Source organism: Cibotium barometz, chromosome 2, assembly GCF_041138505.1.
Source record: "Cibotium barometz isolate CiBa-2024 chromosome 2, ASM4113850v1, whole genome shotgun sequence".
NCBI classification, from domain to species: Eukaryota; Viridiplantae; Streptophyta; class Polypodiopsida; order Cyatheales; family Cibotiaceae; genus Cibotium; species Cibotium barometz.
This window is the reverse complement of record NC_141047.1, coordinates 12,542,437-12,551,733: the sequence shown is the minus strand read 5'-3', so window position 1 is coordinate 12,551,733 and position 9,297 is coordinate 12,542,437. Positions and strand designations below refer to the sequence as shown.

Below are 9,297 nucleotides of genomic sequence, written 5' to 3'. Positions count from 1 at the left end.
CTCTCTCTCTATGTGCACCAGGACTAGCTTGAGAGTTTACACGTCCCACACAATCTACAAACAGAGACCATATCCAAAACGTGGAAGCACTTTGGCTCCTTACAATGCATGTTGGAGTGTCATTATACTCGATCTTCTCGCTACTTGGGCCAAGATATGGGGCTTATCTAGAGCAGCGGAGAATCTGATTCAAATTCAACATGAAGAGCTTCCAGTTCAAGAGCATCAACAAGAACCATCATGTTGCGGAACTAAACTAAACACCAAATAGCAAAGTTGAAAAAGGAACCAACGGAAGCATATTTGTTGATAGACAATTTACATCGGAACCAAAACAAATTATATTGAGAAGCTAAAAAATATCATGTATTTCATGTGAATTGGCTGATACAAAACATCCTTAGATGCCAAATATGTTTATAAAGATGTTCATAAGAAGTGTGTTGCCCACGACAAGCCAAAAACACCGCTTCAAAATCGCATAGCTGGTGCCAAAAATAGAGGTTGCTGCTCCAAAAAGCATCTACATGCTTGTCGCTCGTGCAGGACTCCGCGTCATAAGTTTGCCACCCACCGATAAGCCATGTTACACTGCTCCAAAATCACATCGCTGGTGCGAGGTTGTCGCTCCTACAGTGCTCCAAAATCACATGGCTGGTCCTGCATCTACATGCTTCTTGCTCGGATGTCACTGCTGCTCAAGACAGTAGACGTGTCACAATTCTTCCAAAACACTCATGCACCATGTGTGAAGCTCCATCCTAAGCGTGCATACATCTTCATGTTGAAACCACTGATCTGTGAGCTGAAAAAAAGCAAAGCTGTAAGCGTAAATGAGCTTGCATGTTCTTCTTGAAGCAGCAAAGACGTAACACGAAGCAAGCACCCACCCAATTCTTGTCTACATTGTTTTGCAATATACCGGCAATGAGGTATCTCATAAACGCCATCACATAGAAGCCACAATCTGTGCTATTGTCCTGTTGCGGTACCTGCCCCAAATGATGCACATGTAACACCAACATTCAGCATGTAGAACATTCATAACAAATTCAACTCGCTGCTACCAACAAATCAACGTCACCTTCACCTTAACGATTTTTAGTTTCAGCTCTGTCTCGGGGTTGAACAAAGCACCTTGAAGGGTTGAATCAGCCACATGCGGTGCCAAGCATTTTAGAGCACTGTAATCAATCCAAACCAGAACCATGTCATGTGTCATGCATTGTATGAGTATACATGAACAAAACCAACATGGAAGAGAATTTCAATTTACATGAACAAACTATCCAAGCACTCCTCTGGATTTATTAGTCCCAATGAATCCATGTATAACAAATAGCTTTTGTTCCCTTTTAAAAGGGGCACCTCCTCGTTCTTGTTAACATACAGGGTAAAGAGGGACCAATGATTCCTATTGCACACAATAGCCAGCCATTAAAAGCGCACAAATTTGAGTGCCAAGTGGTATGTAAAAAAGCATAGCCAAAATTCTTTACCAATGAAGTGACCACACACACCTGCATACAACGGGAAAGAAACATAATTGAATGGCTGACATATCCATTTTCTCGAAGAAGCGGGTGAGGAAATTCTCCACGCACTTACGTGACATAGAATACCACAAAGAATCAGCCCAAAACACCTTCTCAAGAATGTCCAATGGCAACTTGTTCTCCATCAACCTGTGCATGCAAGGAGGGAATGAAAGTGCATCCATGTAAGTGCACTAAAATGTTTAAAGTGATACACTTACATCCCAAACAAGGTCATGGTCCTAGTGGATGCCTCATTAACAAACATTTCCCTCAAAAAGCTATCATCTACGCGCACAAAGGTTTTGGATCTCATGGAAACAAAGTCAATGTCAGCCCCGAAGCTAACCTGCAAGGCAAAAGCCAAACAAAAAAAAATGCAGCAAACCACACAAGCTGAGACTATCATGACAATACATGGTTTTGATAAACTGTCAATCGTGTAGAGCCTCTTACCTAGATCTCGCAACATTGCCCCTTGTTGCTACCAACCTCCCCTCCCCTTTCTCTGTAACAATAACCTTTTTGTTGGAGATCTCGAATATAAATTCCATATTGTTGTATGCTTCAGAAAAAGTCGGCGATGATACAATAATCGGTGTTTCTTCATTGCTACTTTGCTTTGCACGAGAAGTCCTAATAGGCAACTTTTTCCTTGAAACCTCAAACACCTACACAATGGCAAGAAAACAATGCATTCACCCATTGAGTCCCTTTAGGACATAACAAACTCCAGGGTTGAATTAGCTGCACTTACCTGGCCCATGCAAGTAAAGAGAAGAGTGAACTAACAATGTAGGCAGCAACATGAAAAGCTTTAACAACTCGGCATAAAGGATATTGGAATCTCTTACGTTCTTTTGAGTGTTGTCCTTCTTTCTTGTATTCACGCATGGCCCAACACCCTCATGGGCTCCGGAATCCTGCAACAAACAAGAACAGGGCCCATGCAAGTAAAGAGAAGAGTGAACCAACAATGTAGAAGAACATGAAAAGCTTTAACAACTCGGCATAAAGGATATTAGAATCTCTTACGTTCTTTTGAGTGTTGTCCTTCTTTCTTGTATTCACGCATGGCCTAACACTCTCATGGGTTCCGGAATCCTGCAACAAACAAGAAGATGGCCATGGCCCAAACGATCTCAAAGTGTGAGGTGTATGGAGCCATGTTAGGCAGCGGCAAGGACTTGAACAAACTAGTGGGAAACCAAGATGATGTGACTCAGAGCAAGGAGATGAATGAAAAATATTAGAAAGCTTACGTTCTTCTTAGTGTTCTTCTTTTTTATATCCACACATGGCCCAACACCCTCACCGGTTCCAGAATCCTGCAGCAAGTAATAGCCATGCATAGTTGTATGCAATCTTTGCACCACAAACATGACTCGAAATGAGGGGATAAGTGAAGGAGATTAGAAATCTTACCTTATTTTGAGTGTTACTCTTCTTTCTTGTATTCGTGCATGGCCCAACCTCATGGGTTCCGGAATCAAAATCCTGCAGCAAACAAGAAGCATGGGCCAAATGATCTCAAAGTGTGGGCATGTAGTGAGTGAACTTGTGAACTTGGCAACAGCAAAGAAACTTGACAAGCTATGAGTGAACTTTGCATGCAGCAAGAAAACATGCATCAAGTTAATAAACTTGGTAAGCTGTGATGACTGAACTTTGCATGCAACAACTAGACAACACTAAGATTGAATGTAAGCAAACTTGGCAGCAAACTAAGAAGAATGTAAGCTTACGTTCTTCTTAGTATTCTTCTTTTTTATATCCACACATGGCCCAACACCCTCACCGGTTCCAGAATCCTGCAGCAAGTAATAGCCATGCATAGTTGTATGCAATCTTTGCACCACAAACATGACTCGAAACGAGGGGATAAGTGAAGGAGATTAGAAATCTTACCTTATTTTGAGTGTTACTCTTCTTTCTTGTATTCGTGCATGGCCCAACCTCATGGGTTTCGGAATCAAAATCCTGCGGCAAACAAGAAGCATGGGCCAAATGATCTCAAAGGCCACGCATGTAGTGAGTGAACTTGTGAACTTGGCAACAGCAAAGAAACTTGACAAGCTATGAGTGAACTTTGCATGCAACAAGAAAACATGCATCAAGCTAATAAACTTGGTAAGCTGTGACTAAACTTTGCATGCAACAACTACACAACACTAAGATTGAATGTAAGCAAACTTGGCAGCAAACTAAGAAGAATGTAAGCTTACGTTAATCTTAGTGTTGTTCTTTTTTGTATCCATGCATAGCCCAACACCCTCCATGCAATAGCCATGCATAGTTGTATGCAATCTTTGCACCACAAACATGACTCGGAACTTGACATCAGCAAAGAAACTTGGCATGATGTGAATGAACTTGGCATGATGTGAATGAACTTGGCAAGGTGTGAGTCGTGGACAATGGCTAGTAGACACATTGCCAACTGTTCACCGACCCTTACATGCAACTATGAAGCCATGTTAGATTAGAAGACTTACGTTCTTCTTAGTGTTGTTCTCAAACTAAAGGGCATGTAGTGATTTGTATGTGAACTTGGCAGTACCAAAGAAACTTGGCATGATGTGAATGAACTTGGCATGATGTGAATGAACTAGCAAGGAAGGGATAAGTGTGAGGACACTAAGGAAGACGATAATGTTGTGAGCTAGTAGAAACATTGCACGTGCATTGATTGCATGCAAACTGTTCACCAACCGTTGCATGCAACCATGGAGCCATGTTAATGAAGTAGATAGAGAACTTAGCAAGATTAGAAGGCTTACATTCTTAGTGGTGGTGTTCTTTTCTGTATCCACACGTGACCCAACACCCTCATGTGTTCCAGAATCCTGCAGCATGCCCAAATGATCTCAAACTATAGGGCATGTGAGTTGTATGTGAACTTGGCAGCAGCAAAGAAACTTGGCATGATGTGAATAAACTTGGCATGATGTGAATGAAATTAGCAAGGTGTGAGCTAGTAGACACATTACACGTGCATTGATTGCATGCAAACTATTCACCAACCCTTGCATGCAACTATGGAGCCATGTTAGTGATGTAGAGAGAGAACTTAGCAAACTTTGAAAGCTTACATTGTTTTTAGTGTTGTCCTCCTTTTTTGTATCCACACATGGCCCAACACTCTCATGGGTTTCAGAATCCTGCAACAAATAATATCCATGCATAGTTACAAACAATCTTTGCACTCGTGAATTCGCATACTTACTTATGCCAAGAAGCCCACATGAGCATCGCTAGGCACTTTCAACATCACAAACATGACTCAAAACGAGGGGATGAGTGAAGGATATTGGAAAGCTTACGTTCTTTTGAGTGTTGTCCTTCTTTCTTGTATTCGTGCATGGTCCAACACTCTCATGGGTTCCAGAATCCTGCAACAAACAAAAGGTGTGAGGTGTATGTCAACTTGGGCAATGACTAGTAGACACATTGCATGTGCATTCATTGCAATTTGCTTACCAACCCTTGCATGCAACTATGGAGTCATGTTAGTGCTGCAGGGAGAGAACTTGGCAAGCTGTGAGTGAACTTTGCATTGAACAAGAAAACATGCATCTAGTTAATAAACTTAGCAAGCTGTGAGTGAACTCTGCATGCAACAAGTAAACCTGCATCAGGTTAATAAACTTGGCATGCTGCGAGTAGACCATGGAAATTAGGCAATGGAAAAGGACTTGAACATATTGTAGGGGAAGACCGTGAGAGAATGGCTAGGCACTTTCAAGGCAGCCATGTTAGTGAAATAGAGATATGAATCAGAACGAGGGGATGAATGAAAAATATGACAAAGCTTACGTTCTTCTTAGTGTTGTGCTTCTTTGTTGTATCCGCACACGGCCCAACACCCTCATGGGTTCCAAAATCCTGCAATAAATAATAGCCATCCATAGTTGTAAGCCCAACAACCTCATGGGTTACGAAATCCTGCAAATACAGCCATGCCAAGTGATCTCAAAAATGTAAGAAGTGAAGTTGACATGTGGTGAATAAACTTGGCCTGCAGCAAGGAGACCATGCGTGTTGTATGTGAACTTGGGAAATAGCCATAGACTTCGACCGTGTATATGACCAAGAATACATATAAATTGTAATCTAATTCAAGAACCTAAAAAAATCAGGGCATTAACTTCTCTTAAGTACATCTAGGAGACTCAAAAAGGGGAAACCAACTCCTTGGTGATAGCTCTCCACCCCCAGGCCCATCCATAACTAACCATAAGGCCTAACGCAAGCATTTAATAAATGCATCCTTGAGAGTAGAGCGAGAAGGGCACACATGATGGGTATCCTTTAGTTGAAAACACATCTTCATGAGATGAAAACACTTCAAAATTAAACCTTTTAGCTTCTAGATGCAGCAAAGCTTACCTCTTTGGAGATATTCTCATCTATCCGAGCCTGGATTTTGGCAACTCGAGCCTCTGCTGTTGACATGTACTTGTCCATCTTATCTTTCACCCAGCTTGCTATGAAGTCCTCTTTTGATTTGTTCTTGAACTGACTACAAAGGTTATCCCATGCGCGCTCAGCCTGCATGTATTGAGAATGCTCATACTTTTGTCGATTGATCTGAAACTTTCTTTCTTTATCTTGCGATCTTTCGTATGCCTGTCTCTTCCACCTCTGAGCATACGGGTGTGGGAAAGCACGAGCTACTAAGTTGCTCTTCGGAGGACGACCAAGTGGCAGCTTGGGAATATCAACATCTAACCCATGAGCAAGCTTTAAGTGCCCAATCATACTCTTTCTCTTTTCTATGAAAGATTTAGCAAGGGGGCAAGTGTCACTTGCACGACATTGGCGCCCAACCCTCCCATCTGGCAATCGTACAATGGCATATGGCAAAATCTGATCTGTCCCCTCAGCCATCCCTTCCCCTTTAACATTAGATGGGCCCGCGTTTTCCTGCATTGAGGTTGTAGGCTTCATGAGCATGGTTTCCAACTTTTTTTTGGGCCTCTTATTGAGGCTATGTGGGGGCAAGATTTCCCCTGATGCAGCATCCAAGTTTTGTGGGGAGGGCGATTGCGGTGATGCTTGCTTTTCCTTTAGTCGAGGACTTCTTCGTTTGTCAAGTTGTGTAGACTCTAGAAACTCCATTGCTTGACCTTCGTTGCCACCTGTTTTCCTTCCTATGGCAGCCTTCTTCCTCCTATGCACTCGGCTTGCACTTGGTGCCATGCTTCTATAAAATTGTGTTGCAGGCTTGATGAAGAACCATACACCTTAGAAGGCGTTGCTGGGTGCTTGTTGCAATACCAACAAGCAGGAAAAACCTTTACAGCTTGATGGCTAGCTTGATGAAGAGCCTTTGATTCTAGCTTAGAAGATCACCCATGCAAAAGCACAGCGTCGTCTCGCGGAGCCAAGCCTGCAATCGCAGCAAAGCGTGTAGAGAAAAACGCAGAGAGAAGCCTGGGCAAAATCAAATCTCTGAGATCTTTCTGGTATACGGGTACCCCTGCATGCACGGCTTTCCCCCGTGGCGCCCTTTTGCAAGCCACGCTGGAGAAGCCTGCCCTCCACGTCAAGCCAACGTGGCGGCTGAGTTTATTTTAAATTTCGATTTGGGGCGCCAGCTCAGCCGAAACCCGAGTTCACCAGTTGCTACCCGAGTTCACTGCATCCGACGGCCCAGATTGAAGCCGCCAGCGTCCCCCCACTTTCCCACCCTCGATCCCAAATCTTTGGCTTCCCCAGTGTCCCGTGCCCTTTAGTGTTGAGGGGGTTAACCTACCTTTATAATTGATTTTTGATGGGTTAACGTACCTTTATAGTTGGGCAGTCATTTTGGTTAACCTCCTCAACAATATGATTTTTGATGGGTTAACCTACCTTTATAATTGGGTAGTCATTTTGGTTAACCTCCTCAAACATATGTAATCGATGGGGTTTTGTCACTTTGTCAGTGCTTATGTTTGGTATCATCTCTTTTTGGGTTTACCTCTATGGTTGTAACTGGGTTTTGAACTTGGGTCTATACTTATGTACAATTATCTTTTCTTTTGGCAATATATTGATTTCGTACCCAAAAACAGTATGATTTTTGATGGGTTTGGTTACCCTCCAAACAGGTTTGGTAGAAATTATACTCATTTTTTCATAATTTGCTTTATTTTTAATAGTCACTCAAAATAAGTGACTCTATTTTACGTGCAACATGTCCATCAAAAAGTAAGCTTGACTACAAATCACGAAAATGTGAAATTATAACTTAATTTAAAACATTTCACTTTTGTCCCTTGAAGGGCTAGGGAACGGTCCTTGGGAAGCTTTTCTTGAGAGGAACATATAGTAACCAACCAATGGCGACAAACCAATCGGTCTCAGAAGCCATTGGCATCTTTTGACAAGGAAAAGCTTCTCGAGGGCTTTTCTTGGCCATTATGATCTATTCTTTTAAAAAAATCTATGTTTTGATGATGTGTCATGACCTTATTGATTATTAAATTCCAAGAAATGACGAGGTGTCACTTGTTCATTCTATTGAGATTTCTCAAATTCTGTAATTACTGACATGTCATTCTCTCATTCACTTGAGATTTTTAAATTATACATTGTTGATATCCCATCATCTCCTCACTCGAGGTAAATTTTTATTTTTAAAGCAAGTGAATTTTTATAACCAATGAGATTCTACTACGAAGGACATGGTGTTTTTTATCACAAAAATGGCTTGATAAAGTTTTTAAAATGCTAAAAACTTTGATTTTACTGATTTTGAATTTTTCTGTTAAATCATTTCCTATAAACTACTTCGCTTGCTGGTTCACCTTTCTTAATAGGGTACATGAATGAATCTTTGAAACACTAGACCTGATTTAATAGCCATAGCTTTCATTTGGCTTCCTTATAAATGATGAATAGTACTCCAAGGACCCCCCATTCTTTAAAACTTCATGGGCATTAACATTATTACGGGTTTCCCCACTTGCTAGTTCACCTTTGTTGATTGGGAGGGCACATATACATTGCATATTTCAACATACTGCCCTTGGTGTAAAAGCCATAACATTCATTGACCTTTCTTATAAGGGAAAAATCCCCTTCGTTGAAGATTACTCCAAGGACACTGACAATAATAAATCTTGTTTTCTCCATTTTGCTTGAATGTCAACATACCCTCTATTTTCAACCATCATTTACTTCTATATATGTAATTTTTCAAACAAGTATTTAGATATTACGTAAAGTTTGGAAATAAATACTGAACTAGTACTCAAACTTCCAAGATATGTAAAAGTGTCTACACAGAACTATTCAAGAGAAAATGGAATCTTTATACTATTAGACATAGCTTCAAGCCTTACCTTTAACATGGTGTAAGGAATGCATCTCCTTAGTGTTAACTTCTTAGTTTTAAACATTAGCAAACTTCCTAGGGTGTTTTGCACGAGACCAATATATGTATTGTGTTTTCATCTAGATTACATTACATTTTTAAAATTCCACCTCCACCTACTTTGTTGTAGAGTTAATTACATCAAATTTATTTTTGTTGTATATGTAATTTGCTTTAGAGAATAATTATCTTTGATGCGACTCATATACTTGATTAGCTTGGAATTATTGTCATGACTTTCTCACTTGGCCATTGTTTTGACTGATCACCCTCTTGATTGGACTCCATATCTCTATTTATCATATATTTTTATAAGGTGGAACCATGATTGAGTATTTTGCATTCGCGAGTTAGACTTTTATTTAAGTGGTTTAACTATCCTTTCACAAGTTATTTTAA

At 40.8% G+C, this 9,297-nt stretch overlaps 2 protein-coding genes across 2 annotated transcripts; both read right to left on the bottom strand.

Annotated features, from left to right (window-relative positions):
* Positions 1 to 328: 328 nt before the first annotated feature.
* LOC147640653 (uncharacterized) lies at positions 329 to 3,876 on the bottom strand. The gene is made up of 13 exons (XM_086810822.1): positions 3,858 to 3,876; positions 3,444 to 3,547; positions 3,281 to 3,346; positions 2,961 to 3,032; positions 2,798 to 2,863; positions 2,571 to 2,639; positions 2,390 to 2,458; positions 1,992 to 2,206; positions 1,521 to 1,685; positions 1,277 to 1,414; positions 1,091 to 1,184; positions 891 to 992; positions 329 to 805 (listed from the first exon to the last, which is right to left on the bottom strand). The coding sequence occupies exons 1-13, from the start codon at positions 3,874 to 3,876 to the stop codon at positions 716 to 718; spliced, it is 1,269 nt and encodes a 422-aa protein (XP_086666948.1). The 3' UTR covers positions 329 to 715.
* Positions 3,877 to 4,054: 178 nt separating this feature from the next.
* On the bottom strand, positions 4,055 to 6,737 carry LOC147640652 (uncharacterized). Its single transcript, XM_086810817.1, has 5 exons — positions 5,925 to 6,737; positions 5,352 to 5,420; positions 4,859 to 4,927; positions 4,628 to 4,696; positions 4,055 to 4,381 (listed from the first exon to the last, which is right to left on the bottom strand). The coding sequence occupies exons 1-5, from the start codon at positions 6,735 to 6,737 to the stop codon at positions 4,055 to 4,057; spliced, it is 1,347 nt and encodes a 448-aa protein (XP_086666943.1).
* Positions 6,738 to 9,297: the final 2,560 nt, after the last annotated feature.

Excerpts from the sequence above, each read along its gene's own strand:
- LOC147640652 (XM_086810817.1), bottom strand. The coding sequence starts at position 6,737 with ATGGCACCAAGTGCAAGCCGAGTGCATAGGAGGAAGAAGGCTGCCATA. Across the intron at positions 5,421-5,924 it reads ATGAGAATATCTCCAAAGAG|GATTTTGGAACCCATGAGGG; the intron begins GTAAGCTTTGCT and ends TATTTATTGCAG. Across the intron at positions 4,382-4,627 it reads AGGACAACACTAAAAACAAT|GATTCTGGAACACATGAGGG; the intron begins GTAAGCTTTCAA and ends GGCATGCTGCAG.
- LOC147640653 (XM_086810822.1), bottom strand. Across the intron at positions 2,207-2,389 it reads AGGACAACACTCAAAAGAAC|GTGTTTGAGGTTTCAAGGAA; the intron begins GTAAGAGATTCC and ends GCCATTGTGTAG. Across the intron at positions 1,686-1,991 it reads GGCAATGTTGCGAGATCTAG|GTTGATGGAGAACAAGTTGC; the intron begins GTAAGAGGCTCT and ends TTGCATGCACAG.